This window comes from Odocoileus virginianus, chromosome 11 (assembly GCF_023699985.2).
Source record: "Odocoileus virginianus isolate 20LAN1187 ecotype Illinois chromosome 11, Ovbor_1.2, whole genome shotgun sequence".
Classification (NCBI taxonomy): domain Eukaryota; kingdom Metazoa; phylum Chordata; class Mammalia; order Artiodactyla; family Cervidae; genus Odocoileus; species Odocoileus virginianus.
In genome coordinates this window covers 12,742,335-12,763,239 of record NC_069684.1, presented here as the reverse complement: position 1 = coordinate 12,763,239, position 20,905 = coordinate 12,742,335, and the positions used below count along the sequence as shown (strand labels likewise).

Here is a 20,905-nt window from a genome sequence, read left to right as displayed (position 1 = left end):
GTGTTTTCCAGGGAAATAGAAGTAGAACTTCTACTTCTCTGAATTTCAATTTCATCATTTATGAAATGGGAGTAATATTTACTTGCAGAATTGTGGTTAAGTATTAGAAATTACATATATAAAATATTGGCCCTTAAAAGACAATCAATAAATGATAGTTGTAATTATTGTTACCGCTAAATATTATTCTTTTGTCTAAAAAAAAGACCTTGTTTCTACTCGCTTTTTTTCTTATTTTCTGAAACTGAAACTGTATTTTTAAGTAAATCCTTTTAAAAAATAATTTTAATGTGCCACAGTGTTTCTAAGTTTCTTATGTATTAGTTTATTTGGAATATAAAATATCTTACCAAATGAAAATTTATTTGTATTTTGGGTTATATAATGTTTTAGGGCCTTGATAACATAATATTTGAGAGAGAACAGACTTCAAATAGAGACTTATTTCCTTATGAGACTTTATTCTTATTACACAAGCAAATTTATAATTAACAACATAATTTGAAAAACCTAGTAATAACAATAAGGAAAAGCATGGAATAAAAAAGCCAACATATAACTTGAAAGGGATTTTTGAAAACTTTCACAGTATTTTTCATATCCTCTTTGTCTACTAACATTTTGCTGAAGACTACAATGTTTTGGGGTAAAGTGTTATATCAACTTGAATAACAAATTATTAAGAAATGTTAATCATATAATTGGGGTCGCAAAGAGTTGGACATGACTGAGTGACTGAACCGAATCATGTAATTTTAGTGTCAGTCTGGAGGTTTTCTTCCCCAAATTAGAAAAGCCAGGGCTGTGTTTGGTATTCCCTAAAAGAATGTGAATACTACCAAAATCAATATTCAATGCTTAAAGGAGAAATACGAAATATGAAACATTGACATAGTGAATCTTTATTCCATATCTTCTTCCATGTTGCTCTGCTCTAGGACATGCATCTCCTTTTCAGGTAATAACCCATATTCATTTAGGAAAGACTCCACATCCCCAGTAAAAAATTCTTCGGCAAGCTGTTCAGTAACACTAATGAAGTTGCTTAGGAGTTCCCCACCTTTGTAGACAAGCAGTGTAGGGAGTACGTCTGAGGAAAAGCGGTCCCCAGCGCCTGTATTAGAAGCCTTTATTTTACAAAACTTGACCATAGGGTATTCAGCTGCAAGGCATGTTAAGCTACTGTTTAGAGCATCACAGCCCTTAACACCATCTTCATAAATGTGAACAACGATAGTGGTGATTTTCTGTTCCTTTTCAATGGTTTCCAGGAATTGCTCCCCAGATTCCAGCTCATACACAAACCCATATCTAGGCCCAAAACTCAGCTTCTGGTGCATATCCTGCATACACTGTCTGCGGTATTTACGAAGGCAATTTTCATCTTCTTTGTCTTTGTGGATTAGTTCATATTCTTGAACGCTCATCTGGAAATAGATGAAAGAAATGAGAGAGATCAGTCAGTCAGAAATTTGTATTCCTTATACATAACAAACCCATTCTCAACTTAAAGAGTTTGCATTTGCGATCTCCTCTATACTCCGTGGGGTCGCAGAGTCGGACGCGACTGAGTGACTCGCTTTCACTATCTCCTGAGGTGGCCTTTTCTGCCACCTCATTTGATCAAATGTCACCTTCTTTGATTATTCTACTTAAATGTGTCCCTGCCTCACACTTTCTACTCCTTTTGCTTTATTATTTTTCTTCATAGCAATAAATAATACTTGATATTATTGTGTATGTTTATTTGTCTAATATTAGTTTTCCTAAATTTTGTGTTCTATGGGGGCAGGAATGTTTGGTGTGTCATCCATCACTCTCTAATATCTGTTTTGTGTCTGGCCCATAACAGAGGTTCAGTAATTATTTCGTGATTCAGTGCATACATTAGTATTGCTGAATATAGTTGAGCTGTGAGATGGTCATGGAATGTCCCAGATTGGGTGAAAAAAAACCCAACAAGGTCTACTTTAGAGTGGCTTTCATAAAACTGTAAATACACGTGCACACAAGTGCCTGCATACCCGTTTAAATGTGTCCCCCAAAAGTGCCTTTGGACATTATTGCCCCCTCAACAAAAGTTGTTTAAAAGATTTTGTCTAATCACTTACTGATTTTTCTGGAATCTGTAGGATGGCATTTAAGCAAGACAGATTTTACAAATATTTGGAGTTCACCAGATTAGCCAGAAGACTAGCAGCATCACCGCCAGCTGAAAAGTTCTGGGAAATGCAAATCTGGGGACGCCACCCCAGATCTACTGAATCAGAATCTGGAAGGGTGAGGCTGAGTGAGCCATGTTTAAACAAGCTCTCCAGGTGATTCGTATGCACTGGATTAGGCTAAAGTGAGAAAAGACCTAACTTCAGTTTGTAAGACAGCTACTTTTCACTGCAGCTGGAATATAAAATTACCTGCAGAGCCTTTCTTAATTGCAATGTCATTATGATTTAGGCAACAGAATGTTAAACACCCTCTCCCTTCACACACACATGCGTACACATATGATATAAAGGAGTGTTGATGGGATATAGTGTGATTAATTGATGTGGAGCAGCCCAGAACAATGGAAGTTGGATGACTCCCAAATTTATGGAAAATTTACTATGTCTTAGATAATTTATATAGATTATTTTCTTAATCTTCACAATAAACCTATGAGGTAGGTTTTTTATAGAAGATATCAGGATTAAGTAGAAATATCTGGTGCTTTTGTTGTTCTCTTGTTTCTTCCTCCTATATTTGTTTTTCTAATGTCCTCATTCTCTCTCTTTTTTTAATCTCATTCTTCTTATCATATTATTTTTTCTGCTTTAAGGTTATCTTTCCAAATTAATTTATTTTAACCCTAATCATTGTTAAATGTTTTGTATAATTTATAAGTTGCTATCATAGTTCTTTGTTAAACAGACTGAACCACAAATACCAATTTACATACACATTATATAATAAGAGAATTTTTTAAAATGCTCTTTTTTAAAAATAAATCATGGATATATTGCAGCTTATTCTGTTTACCTTCTTCCTCCTTTTTGGGGTCCTTTAGTGGACCGGAACCTGGTGGTACGGAGTCAACGATAAGAAAGTAAAAGAGAGAAAGAGGCTGATATTCCCTGGTTTACGCAGAGGACTGATAAAGCCCTTGACACAGGACTTGCATCGCTCACGAAGGCACCAGGTGCCCTCTCGAGGGGGTGAAGGCCCAAAGTGCCTTCTTGAGAGGGTCTTAGAAGCCTGGGCAGGAAAGTGAGCACGACGGGTCTCCACGCTCCAGAGAATCAGCCAGAAAAAGAGAGAGAGAGAGAAACAAAAAAGACAAAAAAAGACATGGGGACCTAAGCTCTAATGGAACAAAGGTGCTTTAATGATTTTTCTATGAGTATATTTAGGTTGTGGCACAAGAAACTTCTTTCGGGAATGATAGAGATCAGAAAACCAAACGTACAGCAACCGTTACCAGGGGAGCAAGGGGTAATGTTAGTCACGAGGTCAGGAGACAATCCATATCTCAAGAAAGGGGAGCAAGACTAAACAGTTCTGTCATAAAGAGAATGTTTACTAAAGGAGACCCAAGAGTGCCTCACACAATGACCTCTGTCCCTGGGAGCAGCGTGCTGTTCCGCTTGAAGAGGGTCTCATGAGAGACCGCACGTAGGAATCCTCCCGTCAAACATTCCCTGACACCTCCTTCTTGGAAGGAGGAAGCTGAGAACTGTCAATAAACCCCACCCTTCCACTTAACCAATATTGTGTTTGTTCAGCATATATTACATATATGCTCATATAATCATTTCAGCATAAATACAAATACAGTGTTTGTTTTCTATTGCTCTAGAAAATGGTATCACATAACTTTCTGTATCTTGCTTTCTCATATTGTGGAACTATCTCCAGGTCAGGTCATGTATTTGTAACTCATTCTTTTAACAGTTGCCTATGCTAACTTTTAGGCAAAGGCATTTATTGCATTCCTCTTTTTTTTGCTAATACAAACAATACTTTAATAAAAACATATCGTAGATTATTAATAATGAGTAATGGATTTTTTTCTTATCTTACCTTTCTGCTGAATCTTTCTTTTGAGTCTTTGTCATCTCTACTCTGAGGAGAAGACATTTGTCTGAGAATCTCCTTCTTGCTAGGTGCAACTGAATCATTATCTTCACTCTCCAATTTAAACTTTCTCCAATCATTTATTACTCCTTTGGGTCCTGAAATAAAATTTAAAGCAAATTGTCTCCCTTTTCCATGTTTTTTCCCTTTCTCTCTTCCTTCCTTCTTTTCCTCATTTACATAGCTAAATTTATCAATCTTCCTTTATGATTTCTTGGTTTTGTGTCATACTTAGAAGGTCACTGTCATTATGAAATTAGTTTTCATGGATTTTTGTTTAGTATTCATATGAATTCATTCAAACTCCTGACTAAATCTAAAAATTCTATATTATTATTAAACAGAGAAGGGAGTATTACTTAAATAATATTCAATAGAGTTAAAAGAAACTTGAATTTAAAAATTTAAACCATGCTATTTGACTTTTAAACTCTTGCTAGTGGTATATAGACAGCCACACACAATTTAACAGATCGAGAAAACAGGCTTTGGATAAAGTGAAGTCTTAGTTATTCTGTAAGAATATTGAAATAAATTTTATTTAAGATTTTTAAAAATTAGTGTATTTTTTTAGATTAAAAGAATTAAAATTAAAAACTCTATTTATTTTTCTTTTGGTCTTCTATTATTTACAATTGCAAAGAAAGCCCACAGTGGGGGAAATTAGGAGAGAAGAAAAGTCACTTAATTGTAGTGTAGATAGAGAGGTTTTATGATAGACAGCAAGAAATTCTCAATAATCAGTGTTTTTCTCTTTCTTTGATATCTAATTAAAATTGTTTCAAAAGTATTTGATTTCACATTAATTTATACAGTCAAATATTTTTTAGATGATTCCATCAACCCATTCAAAGGTATTACTTAAGTTTCATACTGAGTAATGATAAGAGATCTCCAAATTTAATTTTAATTTTACAACTGATTTTTTCTTCTGACTTTGCTTACCTGTGTGTGAGGCCTGTCCTTCAAAGTCTTCCTCCAAACTTTGGCTTTTTGCTTCTTCCATTTTAGAGATTTAGTTTTGATATGATCTATAGGATGAACACAGAAGTAATGATGACAGATGAATTCTAGGAGAAATAGATGTATATATATTCTGTGCCAGGTTCCATGTAAGTTAAGGGTTGTCACTAAGTGATATAGTGTTTAGCATTCTGCCTACCTCGTCAAAGGACATTAATTTAATATTTGGGTCATTAAAGATATTTTGACCTAAGAATTTTACATAATTTATAGTTTGTCTTTACTTAAAAAGTCTTCAGTTTAGGTCTATGTACGTAGTGAGTATTATTTATTACTGATTTTCTTTTTTATTGCTGTTACCAAATTTCATAAAATTATAATCACTTTATATAGTAATAATGTTTTAATTAATAAAAATTACATACTTACTCTGAACACTTGTATGTGCCTGGCATTGTATCAATCATTTTATGTGTCAAAAGTCACTTAATTCTCACACAACCATATGTAGCAGGGACATTGTTAACACCATTTTACAAGCGAGGAAGCTAAAGGACAGGGAGTTTAAGTTCTACTAGCTTAAGATCACATAGTAAGTGGTAGAGCAAGGATTTGAACCTACATTTGATTTTAGAGCTGAGTCTTAAAGCATTAACTTTTAAATGGAAGTTAAGATAACTATCATTTTTTCTCAGCATGGTTTGACAAATCCAGCTTCTAAATTGGCATTAAAGATTTATGATCTTAAGGAACAGTGTAATTTGAAGCCTTATACCATAACTGCTCTCCATACCATAAAGCACGTTTTGGTGATGTCACCCACCAAACAAATGGAAGCAACCAGTAACTATGCCTATAGAATTTTGAGAAGCTAAAATAAATTGTCACAAAATCCACTGAAAGCTTGTGGAGTTTTATTCTTTTGATGCCCTTGTGTAGAACTTATTTACTCTTAGTTCACATTCAAATCCAACTTATTTGCCTATTTATCTTTCCATTATTTGGAAAACTCTCATAAACATACTATCACATTCCCTAAGAAGGTCTCTATAGTTGTGATTTTCTTGAAATTTTCAAGTCAGGGGAGGGTAAACTAACAGGGGGATATACTCTCTTTTTACTCTTTCTCCCTCTTCTACTCTTTCCCCTTTGTCTTTTTCTTTTAAAGTCAGTTTTAAGCAGTGCTATCATCCAGCTTATGTGTTGATCCCTCTTAATTTTTTGTTGATATACAGTGAGCTTGGTCTGTTTGGTGTTTCCCCAAGGCACAGAATGGTAAACCAGAGCTCTTTGTCTCAATTCCTTTTTTTGCTGGGACTTCTGCCCCTAACATTTGCACTGGTATCTTAATTTTATTGTTTCCCTCATTACAATTCCTACTCAGAATCACTGGAGGTCAAAGGTCTTTGCCAGTTTGACTGCCAGTCTGAACAGGAGAAGACTTTTAAGAAAAAACTGTCAAGGGGATGCCAACCTATTCCACAATATATATGTGACTATAAATATACAATTGACAAAGAATTAATCTCCAAAATATACAAGCAGCTCATGCAGCTCAATACCAGAAAAATAAATGACCCAATCAAAACATGGGCCAAAGAACTAAACAGACATGTCTCCAAAGAAGACATACAGATGGCTAACAAACACATGAAAAGATGCTCAACATCACTCATTATCAGAGAAATACAAATCAAAATCACAATGAGGCACCATCTCACACCCATCAGAATGGCTGCCATCAAAAAGTCTACAAACAAATGCTGGAGATGGTGCAGAGAAAAGGGAACCCCCTTACACTGTTGGTGGTAATGCAAACTAGTACAGCCACTATGGAGAACAGTGTGGAGATTCCTTAAAAAACTGGAAATAGAACTGCCATATGACCCAGCAATCCCACTGCTGGGCATACACACTGAGGAAACCGGAATTGAAAAAGACACATGTACCCCAATGTTCATCGCAGCGCTGTTTACAATAGCTAGGAAAGGAAGCAACCTTGATGTTGTTTCCATGAAGACAAATGGATAAGAAAGTTGTGGTACACAATAGAATATTACTCAGCTATAAAAAAAAAAATGCGTTTGAGTCAGTTCTAATGAGGTGGATGAAACTGGAGCCTGTTATACAGAATGAAGTAAGTCAGAAAGAAAAACACCAATACAGTATATTAATGTATATATATATATATATATATATGAAATTTAGAAAGATGGTAATGACGACCCTGTATGCAAGACAGCAAAAGAGACACAGATGTAAAGAAAAGACTTTTGGACTCTGTGGGAGAAGGCAAGGGTGGGGTGATTTGAGAGAATAGCATTGAAACATGTATATTACCATATGTGAAATAAATGACCAATCCAAGTTCAATGCATGAAACAGGGCACTCAAAACCAGTGTACTGGGAAAACCCAGGGGCATGAGATGGGGAGGGAGTTGGAGGGGGGTTCAGGATGGGGAGACACATGTACCCCTGTGGCTGATTCATGTCAACGTACGGCAAAAACTACCACAATGTTGTAAAGTAATTAGCCTCCAATAATAATAAATAAATAAATAAAATAGATAATTTTAAATTTGAATAGCTTTAGTTGTGAAAAAGAATAAAAGAAAGTGAAAATAAGAGAAAACAGAAATAAGTAAATGTTGTTAGACAGAAGAATCCGCTTAATCACTTACTGGGATTACTTAATAATTTTTGCATCTAAGAAAAATTAATATAAATTTTCTTCAGAAGAACAAAGTAATGGAAACTGTTTGATAATTTCAATAGCTATTTAGTCCTCAGAAAGCTAGTTTCAAGCTAGTTTCTCCTTTTTTTTAAAATTGGTATTTCAAATGAATGACAGTGAAAGGGCTAGTCTCTTTTATTTTTTTTTCCATTTATTTTTATTAGTTGGAGGCTAATTACTTTACATCATTGCAGTGGTTTTTGTCATACATTGAAATGAATTAGCCATGGATTTACATGTATTCCCCATCCCGGTCCCCCCTAGTCTCTTTTATTTTGTAAAAGTAAATTGGTAATTTGGGATAGCTACTATTTACAATAAATGTACATAAGTTTAAGAAAACCTATGTGAAATTTTACTTCACATGGTGAAGAGAAAGAAGCATCCTGCTTCTTAACCTGCTTCTTGCCAACCTAGTTGGCAATCTAGTGGAGAAAAAAGAAATTTTAGTTTTCAGAAAGACTTTCACCGATTTCAAGGAATTCTTTTACTGAAAAGATAATCCAGTTACTTGGGGGAAACATGATCCATTGATTGTATTAGTCTATGTTAAGAGTAGACTGTGGGGGACTTCCCTGGTGGTCCAGTAGTTAAGAATGCTCCTTGCAAAGTGCGAGATCTGGGTTTGATCCTGGGGAACTAAGATCCCACGTGCTGCAGGACAGCTAAGCCCACACACCTGCACACCTCAAGTACTGAGCTGGCTGCCACAATTAAAGAGAAGCCTGTGAGCTGCAGCTGAGACCCGCCGCAGCTAAGAAGAAAAGAATAGACCATGGACCAGCCTTTTCTCTGGACTCTGAGTTACGCGAAGAACAAAACTCATCTAGTATGGCATTCACAAGTTCTAAAACTTAAGTAAGCCAAGTTGCCTGTGTAGTAAAAGATAGAGTCCATTCCTTACCTGGTGCCCCCATTTGAGTTAGAGTACACAGACTGATAAAATTTACAACAGAGACAGACATTGGAAAAAAATTGGAAGAGGCGTATTTGCTTGCACTGCTTGAAGACACTGTAGAGGAAGACACAAGCCTATTAGTTATTGGTAAGTTTGAGCTATACACCTGTTAATATCCCCTTCATCAACTAACTCCGAGGTTTTCTGATTATCTCAAATAGTTTATCTTCTTCAAAATTTGCTTTTGTATCCTAAAATTAATCCAGTTGGTATTTGGAAGGTGCTTAGATGCTTGCACATAGTAAGTGCTATGTAAATCTATAAAATAAAATAAAAATATTTCTATATATTTCTATGTATAATAGTCATTTAAAAATATGGTTAATATTTAATTTTCAATGGTATTATTAGTTCCTAAAAAATCCATGTAAAGTTAAAAGGCTTTAAAATAATAATAAGATTATTACAAGACTTTGTGTTATTGTAAACACAATAATATTGTAAATACAATCATGCTATTACTGTAAACAATACAATATTACATGGTGACTTATAGATGTCATTGGGAATAACAGATGTGATTGGAAATTGGTGATAAAATCAAGCAAGAAGACAAGAAATCTGCCACCTTCCCTAAGATTTACTGTGGTTCAAGAATTACTCTATTTTCCATATGATATATTATAAAAATCTGTTAGTGTTCTTTTTTATTTCAGACAGTTATGATACTGTTTCAATTAATAAAATCTGTGTTAAGTAAAAATTGTTTTTGGATGACCTTTGACAGACTACCACTCAAATGAGTACTACAAAACTCTTAAAAGTGAAAATAAATATTGGTGAGAAATAGAATTTAAAAGTATAATCCTACCAAGTTAGGTTTTATTTTTCTTTTAGTTTAGGATTTAATAGTATGTTAAAATAATAGCTTATATGGGATAAGAGTTTTCAAACTATGTCTTCAAAACTCTTAACACCCCCCATCTATGGTTTAGTAGTTACTAAGAAATAAAATGTGACAATTTAAAACAATTTTTCACGTGCACCCCAATGTTCATCGCAGCACTGTTTATAATAGCCAGGACATGGAAGCAACCTAGATGCCCATCAGCAGACGAATGGATAAGGAAGCTGTGGTACATATACACCATGGAATATTACTCAGCCATTAAAAAGAATGCATTTGAATCAGTTCTAATGAGGTGGATGAAACTGGAGCCCATTATACAGAGTGAAGTAAGCCAGAAAGATAAAGACCATTACAGTATACTAACGCATATATATGGAATTTAGAAAGATGGTAACAATAATCCTATATGCAAAACAGAAAAAGAGACACAGATGTACAGAACAGACTTTTGGACTCTGTGGGAGAAGGCAAGGGTGGGATGTTTCGAGAGAACAGCTTTGAAACATGTATATTATCTATAGTGAAACAGATCACCAGCCCAGGTTGGATGCATGAGACAAGTGCTCGGGCCTGGTGCATTGGGAAGACCCAGAGGGGCTGGGTAGAGAGGGAGGTGGGAGGGAGGATCGGGATGGGGAATACATGTAAATCCATAGCTGATTCATGTCAATGTATGACAAAACCCACTACAATATTGTAAAGTAATTAGCCTCCAACCAATAAAAATAAATGAAATATTATAAAATAGTTCATTATATTATAAAATATTATAAAAATATAAAAAATAAAAATAAATGAAAAAAAAATTTTCTCTTAGCTCCTGTTTTGCACATAATAGTGACCTGGAATAAAAAGGAAGTGGGTGAAAGTCTTAAATATTTGCTTTTAAAATCTCTCTAAAAACGCCAAATCCACCCCTAGCATATTTCATTGTTATCATTATTCCTGTTCACATGAGACTGTGATGACATTCATTAGTCATTTTATACATGTTGATTTCATCTAATCAAAATGTCTAGTTTCGAACTGACTATAGACTGTCAGTGTTCCTGAAGAAGAGCTTTGCTTTCAATACTAACTGTTGTAATTTACTGGTGAGTTTTCAAATAGTGGGATCATCTCATCACTGAACCTTAACCTGATTTCTGTCCTAGTATCCATAACAATTTCTAGAACTTATTTTATATGCTTCATTACTGTAAGTTTTTCCAGGACAGAGACTAGTCTTTACTTGTCACTGTCTTACTTCTGATAATTGTTTCACATGTTGTAAAAAAAAAAGTCCATAAATGATGGCAGCAATTTAGAAAGAATCTAAGTGGTATGTCCACTTTATATACACACTATTTTAAATGTTCACAAAATCTTTTCCTCATTTTTCAGATGTGAATTCTCAGGCTCTGAGAGATTCAATGACTTGCCAAAGCTCACAAGGGTGGTGTGGAGTAGATAGAACTCAATTTCAAATCCAGGTTTGTCTGACTTCCAAATTTCTAAAATCCTTGTTTTTTTCACTATTCAATAGCATGCTTAATGAGTGAATGAATTAATGAAACAAATCCACCTAATTTTTGTATAAGCATTAAAACCAAGATGAGAATATGAGAAATAACTGTGTCCTTATTCTTTGAGATAATACTTATTCTAATAATATATTTCTTGAGATAGTGTATATTTGAATTATATATTTCTTGAGATAGTATTTATATGAATTATATATTTCTATGCTTTGGATTAAACCTCATTCATTTATACTAAATGTAATATAAGAGTCTGTTTATTTCAAGTTTTCTGAATAAATTCTAAATGACTGATAATGACTCTGGAAAGTTAATGCAAAAGACAAAATGGCTTTGCTTGCTGTTGGTTCTTGACAGTCATACATATTGCCTGAGAATTTATCATCAATCCTATGCCTCTGGATCACTGATAAAAGCCAGTGTAATAGGCAATATGTATCAATTTTGTATCAAAATACAACTGCAAAATGCTCTTTATAGAACTACTCTCCCTTGTATAGCAAAATTATGGAAATGTTACACTGATCTTTGTGTAGCAAAGTGAGATACTTCACTCAAAGACTCATCTCAATCATTTTAAGATAATTAATTCTACATTCCAAACAATGACATTTGCATTTTTCAATGTGAAAGTGTTAGTCGCTCAGTCGTGTCCAACTCTTTGCGACCCCGTGGACTGTAGCCTGCCAAGTTCCTCTGCTCATGGAATTCTCCAGGCAAGAATCCTAGAGTGGGTTACCATTCCCTTCTTCAGGGGATCTTCCCAATCCAGGCTTGAACTCAGGTCTTCTGCATTGCAGGCAGATTCTTTACCATCTGGACACCAGGGAAGCCTTTTTAAATGTAACTGAAGAAACAGTTCTATGACTTCAGCAATCTTTAAGAGCAAATTAAAAAATTAAGCCTGTTTTTATGTAGCTCAACTTTTATATAACTTTTATATAGAATCTTCTCAATGTGTGGCATATGTTTTCAAGCTAACACTTTAGTCTTTAAAACTTTTCTACTTGTCACTTCCACTTCTACTTTCCACTTTTCTACTTGTCAAAAATCACGTATAAACCTAGTTTAATGGTGACTTAGTTTGCTAGGGCTGCTATAACAAAATGTGATGGACTTTGAGGCTTAAACAACAGATATTTATTTTCTTACATTTCTGTAGCCTAGAAGTCTCAGATTAAGATCTGGCAGGATTAATTTCTGGTGAATCCTCTCTTACTGGTTTGCAGAAAGTCACCTTCCTGTTATTAAATGATACAGAGAGCTAGAGTTCTGACGTCCCATATTGTCAGGACACTAATCCTATGGATCAAGGCCCTACCCTCATAACCTCGTTAAACCATCAATTATTTCCTTATTAATTACTTATCTCAAAATGCCATCACATTTGGGATTAGGTCATCAACATATGAATTTGGGGGGATACAGTTGAGTCCATAGCACCTGATTCTTAATTGTAAAGCATTATTTAAATTATATAGATTCTGGCCACTATTTCTATACTTCTATATGGCCTGTCTTTCCCTTAGTTTATAAAGCTTTGGTTTTGGGCCTCAGCATTTCTCAGATTTCCCCAGCTATCCTTTAAGAATGGCAAATAGGGAAATGAGGCATAGTTAGGATTATGTTGCCCATTTTTTAGATTGTTTATTAGTTCTTTCTCTGCACTGAACCCACATACCTGGGATGCCACAGAAGGTCATTTAAATATATAGGCCAGGAAACTCCTACATATCAAATAATACAAGTGCCAGTTATTTTCTTGGCCAGTCTTGGCATTGTTCTGATGTCTGTGGAAAATTACTGATGTTCTATGCTAACTACCCATTGGGTCTAGCTGGTTAAGAACGGTAAAGGTGGCTCAGTGGTAAAGAATCTGCTGCCAGTGCAGGGGATGCCGATTTGATCCCTGGGTTGGGAAGATCCTCTGGAGAAGGAAATGGCCACTCACTCCAGTATTCTTGCCTGGAGAATTCCATGGACAGAGGAGCCTGGTGGGCTGCAGTCCACATGCTAACTACAATACAAACTACAATATAATACAGTACAATCTATTGTGTTAAAAAATAGATCAAAAGAGTGATACATAGACTTTGTTCAGAAAGTATGGGTTCACCTTGGTCTAGGTCAGATTAAGTAACTATGGTACATTTAAGAATACACTGTTTATCAGTATTTTCCATACAGAGGGAAAAATTGTTTTAAGCATTTCAATGAGTATTGTTTGCTGTTGAGAAGTAAAAGGCCCAAATGCCAGAGCAGGGGGAAGCCTCCGTAGAAATGTTCTGTTATTTACTAGGGCTGAGGCTCAGGTAAATGTGTTTTCATTCCTTCTCTTCTTTTCAATTGTAGTTTAAGGTTTTAGATGCTGTATTCTGACACTGGTTTCTCTAAGTACAAAATAAAAGAGAACCAACAACCAAAGATAAAAATGGTCTTGTTGTGACATACATAGCATCTTTCCATGAACATCAAAAATGTAAAAATCGCAGAGTATTAAAGAATCTTCAATGTGAAATTTTTGAAATAATTTTTTGTTGTTATTATACAATTTAAAACAAATAACCTTCCCCCTCTCTTATACATGAATGCATATGTTCCCTTTGGAAAACACATTGAATAAGAAGCTGTTTCAGAGAAGGTGCTGTACTAAAAATGGCATTATTATGTCTGAACTTGACTAGCCATGAGATATAAATAACTGACTGGGAATAAAGTACTGAAGTGCTTGATTAAAATAATTCTTTAACTTATATGAAGTGCGATGTACCAAATTATCTATCTTTAAGGCATACTTAGAACATACTGTGCCATTAGGTGGATAAAACCAAGCAAAACGTCTTGGTGAGGAAAGTCTATAGATATTCTGCTTCACCTTCACTTTTGATAGAATTCTAGATTCTGTGTCTTGGTCTGTACTCCATAAGGATGATACATCCATGCAGGACTTCATGTTCTACATTTTCCTACCTTTAACCATACGTCTTCTTATATCTTTGTCTTCCTGTGTTTTCCAAGGTGACTGTGAGCTAATCTGATCAACTAAGCCAGGCTAATGTTCTCACCAGTGCCAGTATATTAATGTCAGATGTTTTAACCCCTGCCGCAACTGTCTTACCAATGACATATGGGCTCCTGTAGAAAACAGTTCTGCTTTTTCTTTCTTTTTTTTTTAAAAAGTGATTAGTGGTAGGAATTTCACATCAGATAGGCCTGACAGCACCATATCAGATCATGGAAGTTATTACTGGACTTGTGAAGACATCATTATCTCTCAGATCACAAAAGTAACTGATGATTTCACCCAAGCCACAATTTCCTCTTCCTCTACCCGACTCCACTATTTTATGTACTGACTATGAATTAGAGACTTTTAATAAGAATTAAGTGGTCTTGCTTTAATATTAATATAGAAGGGATTTTATGCCTCACATCAGTTAATTTCTTGAATTACTCCCTAATTGGTTTATTTATATATATCTTCTACCCAGTGAAGAATTAGCTTCTTGTGGGCAAGAACCATGCATTGCAATGCTTCCAAGTGACGGTATAGCATAATGATTAACAGCACATAAACTCTGAGGTTCAAATCTAGCTCTGCCTGTTACTGGCTCTGTGATGTGGGTCAAATCACCAGATTCTCTGTCCTTTTGTTTTCTCTTAACTGTAAGACTGGAGCGATCAAATAGTGTCTACCTCAAACAACTGTGTAAAGATTAAATGATATAAAATGTATAGTATTGGAGGGGGAGTAGTAGGAACTTTATAGGTATTGAGTGGGCTTTGCAGGTGGCTCAGATGGTAAAGAATTTGCCTGCAGTATTGGAGACTTGGGTTTGATCCCTGGGTCAGGAAGGTCCCTTGGAAAGTGGCTACCCACTCCAATATTCTTGCCTGGAGAATTCCATGGAGAGAGGAGCCTGGTAGGGCTACAGTCCATGGGGTCACAAAGAGTCAGACATGACTGAGTGACTAATGCCTTCTTTCTTTTTTCACTTTTCAAAGTGATAATTAGCAATTTATTAAAAGTTTTAGGTACTAAACCCAAATATTTAAAATTCAGTTCAGTTCAGTTCAGTCGCTCAGTTGTGTCCGACTCTTTGCAATCCCATGGACTGTTGCATGCCAGGCCTCCCTGTCCATCACCAACTCCTGGGGTTTACTCAAACTCGTGTCCATTGAGTCGGTGATGCCATCCAACCATTTCATCCTCTTTCATCCCCGTTTCCTCCTACCTTCAGTCTTTCCTGGCATCAGGGTCTTTTCATATGAGTCAGTTCTTTGCATCAGGTGGCCATATTGGAATTTCAGCCTCAGCATCAGTCCTTCCAATACAGTCATACTAATATAAATTTTATTTTGTAATCAATATGTATATGCACTTCTTATGTCTAATTAGCTCCCTCACCCAAATACATGTGCATATGTATGTGTGTTGTGTGTGTATGTACATAGCCACACACATATTGTATATTTATCTCAAAGCTGTTTTATTCTCTTATTTCATTACTGCCTAAGATCCTTTACCATATACTTTGACTTACTTCTAGCAAGGTCTTGTTGCCACAAGGCATTTAAGAACGTGAAACCTGAAAAGGAAGTTAATTTGAGGTCATGAAATATGGGCTAATAAAATGTACATGAAATTGCCTTGAAAACTATAGTAAAGAGATTTTCTAAAGATGCATACATAAGTGGAAAATGGGAAGTGATTTTAATTTCAATGTGACACACTTGTTTTCCAATGAATTACTCCTCTACTTCTAATTTTTTTAACTCATAAGTGATTTTCTCTTTAAATTTCAGCATTTATGTCACAGTGATTCATTTATTTTCTGAATTTCAGTTGTCTAGCGGAGTAGGACTTTGCAAAGACAATAACAGCTCTCAGGATTTCTGTTCCCACTTCTAGTCTGTTTAGTTGTTAATTTGGGGGGAGGTCAACTTTTATATTCACATCATAAGGAGACTTTTCTTTAAAAATAAATCCCCAGAAAGATGAGTGGAATATGGGACACACCATCCTCAAAATGGCTGTAACAAATAATGCTGAGCAAATGATTGGCTCTAACTAAGCAAACACTCTTCCTTTCCCTTACATATGAAACTCAAGTATTGACACTATTGAAAACATCCCTTACTTTATTACTTTTTTCCTCTGTCATTTATGATAATGTTTATGATAAATTGATAGAAGAACTGTAATAGGAACTTTAATGTAAGACACTGCAGAGCAGATAGAATGTTTTCTCAGCTTCTACCTTTCTTAAATAGTTTTGATTTTTCAACAGATGAGACAGGGCAAGTGGAAGATGTAGGGAGGCTTTGAACAATTCGTATCTCAGGAAGGTATAACAAATAGCAATCTATTTCTCAACTAATATCACCAATAAAAAATATTCTTGGAAAATAGGAGTTTTCAAATTGTAACTGAATTATTGTTCCTAATAAATGAAGAAGACAGTAACTTATCCAGGTTTTCTCTTACTACATATAGATATTTTCTTATTTGTTCTGAAAAAAAAAATAGAAATGTCAAAATCCTATGGGAAATTCAGAGCAGATATATCTTGTATCTTGTAAAAGCGCTATACCAGGACATACTATTTGAATTCCATTATAGACATCACAGATGGTTTAGATATACTTATATATTTGACAGCAGAGAAGGAAATGGCAATCCACTCCAGTGTTCTTTCCTGCAGAATTCCATGGACAAGAAAGCCTGGTGGACCGCACCCCATGAGGTTGCAAGGAGTCAGACATGACTGAGTGACTAACACACATATTTGACAACAGCCTATGCAACATTAAATCCAGTTTATAAACATAATATTTAGGCAAAAAATTACTGTGGTGAATCAGGTAATGTTTAAAATTTTTTCTAGCTTTAACATTAGGTAATTCTAAGTAGCGTAAACAATGGTCAAATATATATATATTAAATATATATATAATGGATATATATAGTGTATATTTAAATATATATTTAAAACTTAAATATATATATATAAATGTGTATCTTTGCAGTTAATAAAAGTATTCCATGGAAAAAGAATGGGAAAACCTCACTACATTCATTTTCATGATGTAAGCTGTGAGTTTTATTGGTAATAATAACCACCTCCACAGGAACAAAATACAAAAAAAAAAAAAACAAAAAACCCAAAAAACAATTGAAAGGAAAATTTTACCTGATTTAATAAATCTCAACAAACCCCTTTATGTTTTTTAAAATATCTCATTAAATTCTTGAAGTAACCTTCTGAAACAGACATTATTATCCTTAAAGATTAAAACAACAACAAAAAAATATAATATCAATAAGAAAACCCAGGAACACACAATTGGTTAAGTATTTGGTTCAGAGATCTGAGAGAGCTTTAGTGCTGAATGCTAATACTCCCTTTCACAGTTTGGGAGTCAACTTCACAAAGTGTAAGGAATCATCACTTCTTTCCTTCAGTTCACCCTTCACTCAAAGGAAGGACTGCAGAATTATAAATTTCAAAGTTAAATCCTCTACTCATGGTTTTAACTTTCTAGAGTATCATATTCAAAATTGTGTGTTTACTCTGAACTTAATGAGGATGACTTGTGCAAATCACTTTAAAAGGGAAAGATATACAGTACTTAGGGTCTTCCCAGGTGGCTTAGTGGTAAAGAATTTGCCCACCAATGCTGGAGACGCAGGAGAAGCAGTTTAGATCCCTGGGTAGGGAAGACCGCTTAGAGGAGGAGATGGCCACCCACTCTGGTATTCTTGCCTGGGGAATCCCGCGGACAGAGGAAACTGGTGGGCTGTTACAGTCCATAGGATCACAGAGTCAGACATGACTGAGCACACATTCACACACAGTATTTAATTATCTTCATAGTGGATAAATATTACTTACTGTTACTTAGAAATATTTTTAAAGAACTCAATATATAAACAGTGAAATCATTATTTCCCCCCTAAGGTAAAATTTTTAAAATTATATTATCAAGAAGACTAGCTGCAGACTCACAGTTTAGTTTTCTGTGCCTGGTGTCCTTGGTTGTGTTCAGTGGATAAGAATTACTGTCTGCTAAACTCCTCTTGAAGTGGAACAGGTTTAAGCTCAGATTTAAGATCCCTGGATATTGATGACCCTTACAGAAATAGCTCTGAACAAGTAATAGGATTGAGATAAGAGAATTAACAAAACCTATTCATTAACAGTGAGAAAAAAATAAACTGAAAAAAGTAGAGCTTCGAGTCCTGTGACAAGTACAGCCTTTGGTCACCAACGTTACATTATTTGAGAGGAAGATTATTTCTTTTTATCATAGGCTGTTAATAGTTCTCAGAAATTCACATGTCATTTTCTGAAAGAAAAAACCAGTTTTTCTGATCAAATTTTTTTTTTGATCCAACAGTAATAACAGTCCTTCTCAACAACTTCTTTTGGCATAGTCCATCTTTTCCTCTTAAAATGGTCAAACAGCCATTTCTTGTCCCTTTTTAGTGCCCTGAAATGTCTTACGTCTTTAAAACAGCTGCTAGTTCTTATTCTTTTGTTTTGGTGAAAAAAAAATCATAGAAAAGTTTGAATACAGTTTTTAGTAATGTTTATGACTTTTGCCTTGTATCTTCCATCAGCTTTATCACATCTTTCCTTGTTCTTATTTGTTTCTTTATAGTAGTCATTTCACTTTTCTTCCATGTGCCATTCAAAACAATGAACTCTAATTCATAAACAGTTCACTGACTAGCCCCCTCTTTGCTAGGGGATGCTTTCTAAAATGTTACTGCAGTCTTTGGATATTAGACTTTTACAGTGAGCCTGTTGGTTCAAGGCTACCCCATAGAATGGATATTCTATGATCTAAGAGTAGTCAGCTTATCTATAGTTTATGATACACCAAATGAGTGAGAGACAGCAAGTACATGAGTTTTTATTTATTACAATAAAATGAAAATGAATATGTTTAGTTCCATAAGCATGTGTTGAGCACCTATTTTGTATCAAGCAAGCAGTACCTAGACACTGAAGATACAAAGAAAATTAGGCCCTATTCCCTATATCATGGGACTTAGTCCAGCAAAGGAGCTAAGCGAGTAAAAGTATAATCACAATGCCATGGTATAATAACCACAAAATCAGGAGTCTGTAAGAGATACTCTGTGGTATACATCGAGTTCATTTTTGTCTTTTTCTTTTTATCTTTGATCTTTTTCTTGTACAGGCTTTTAATAATATTTTTTAGGTTGGCAGAGTCATTTATGGGTGTATTTGATTTCTGAACTTCAGTTTTATTGTTTTCTCCTTTGTATTTTTCCTCATTGTTGCTAGTTTTTACCATTAAAAAATTCTTTTCCTGTTTTAAAAAACATGTAGGGAAAGTAGATAGATGTGTTTAATTTGCCATCTTTTTTCTAACACCTTTCATTCTCATGGCCAAATTTCACACCTAACTTTGACAAAGTAGGAAATTTAACTTACTCTATGCTTAAAACTGGAAACTTGTAATTTGGAAGAGGACAAATATTAATGTATAATATTAATGGCAATTCAAATGAAAAAATCTAAATTCATATGTTATAAGGTTTAGCTCAAACCATTTTGCTTCAGGTCACTTCAGCCAATGGACTGGCATAATTTGGCAAAGTTCACACCCTTGGTTTAATCAGTTTTAGCCAGAAGGCAAAGATATATGATCTAAAAAGGGTTACCTCTTCAGATAGGGCTGGGGCACTTTTGGTTATAAAGGCCATAGGTGAGTGACATCATTTTTACTAAAATAAATCCTTGCTTATTTTGAGCTCAGAAACATCTCTCTCACTCTTGAAATAGCAAAATAAAATTTACAGCTGGGAGAAAATGTTGCAAGCTAGACTAAAATGCTGAAGTGACTTACTAGAATGAAATAGTGCTGTAATCTCTTCTGTTTAGTATTTCATTTCCCTTTCCAATATGTGTTCTCTTTCTTATTTAAAATTTATTCTCCTTGATTGAGGAGATGAAAGAAAAGTAAGAATTTCATAGTTCTCTCTTGCAATTTTCTACTGAAGAGAAAACCTACATCTTCCTTCATTGTTTAGCTCTGAATGTAATTCTAAGTCTCCTGTTGTTTTTAGCATTTTTTTAAACTGGAGTATAATTGCTTCTTGGGCTCTAAAATCACTTGCCTTTTCTTGGGCTCTAAAATCACTGCTGATGATGAAATCATCAGTCATGAAATCAGAAGACAATTGCTTCTTGACAAGAAAGCTATGACAAACCTAAATGATGTATTGAAAAGCAGAAACGTTACTCTGCCAACAAAGGTCCATATAGTCAAGACTGGTCTTCCCAGTGGTCACGTACGGTTGTGAGAGTTGGACTGTAAAGAAAGCAGAGCACCAAAGGATTGATGCCTTTGAACTGTGGTGCTGGAGAAGACTCCTGAAAGTCCTTTGGACTGCAAGGAGATCAAACCAGCCAATCTTAAGGGAAATAAACCCTGAATACTTGTTGGAAGGACTGATGTTGAAGCTTAAGCTTCAGTATTTTGGTCATCTGATGCAAACAGCTGACTCATTGGAAAAGTCCTTGATGCTGGGAAAGACTGAGGACAGAAGGAGAAGAGGGCATTAGAAGATGAGATGGCTGGATGGCATCACTGATGCAATGGACATGAACTTTGGGTGATGGTGAGGGACAGGGAGCCCTGGCATGCTTAGTTCAGGGGTTGCAAAGAGTGGGACACGACTGAGCGACTGGACAGCAACATAATTGCTTTCCAATATTGCATTAGTTTC

At 35.0% G+C, this 20,905-nt stretch overlaps 1 protein-coding gene across 1 annotated transcript; it reads right to left on the bottom strand.

The window, feature by feature from the left end:
* Positions 1-463: 463 nt before the first annotated feature.
* Positions 464-18,273, bottom strand: PDC (phosducin). Its single transcript, XM_020892716.2, has 4 exons — positions 18,150-18,273; positions 5,059-5,144; positions 4,060-4,211; positions 464-1,427 (listed from the first exon to the last, which is right to left on the bottom strand). The coding sequence occupies exons 2-4, from the start codon at positions 5,117-5,119 to the stop codon at positions 903-905; spliced, it is 738 nt and encodes a 245-aa protein (XP_020748375.1). The 5' UTR covers positions 5,120-5,144; positions 18,150-18,273; the 3' UTR covers positions 464-902.
* Positions 18,274-20,905: the final 2,632 nt, after the last annotated feature.

Coding starts and splice junctions, on each gene's coding strand:
- PDC (XM_020892716.2), bottom strand. CDS start 5,119: ATGGAAGAAGCAAAAAGCCAAAGTTTGGAGGAAGACTTTGAAGGACAG. Junction 4,212..5,058: donor AGGACAGGCCTCACACACAG/GTAAGCAAAGTC, acceptor ATTTTATTTCAG/GACCCAAAGGAGTAATAAAT. Junction 1,428..4,059: donor AAGAAAGATTCAGCAGAAAG/GTAAGATAAGAA, acceptor ATCTATTTCCAG/ATGAGCGTTCAAGAATATGA.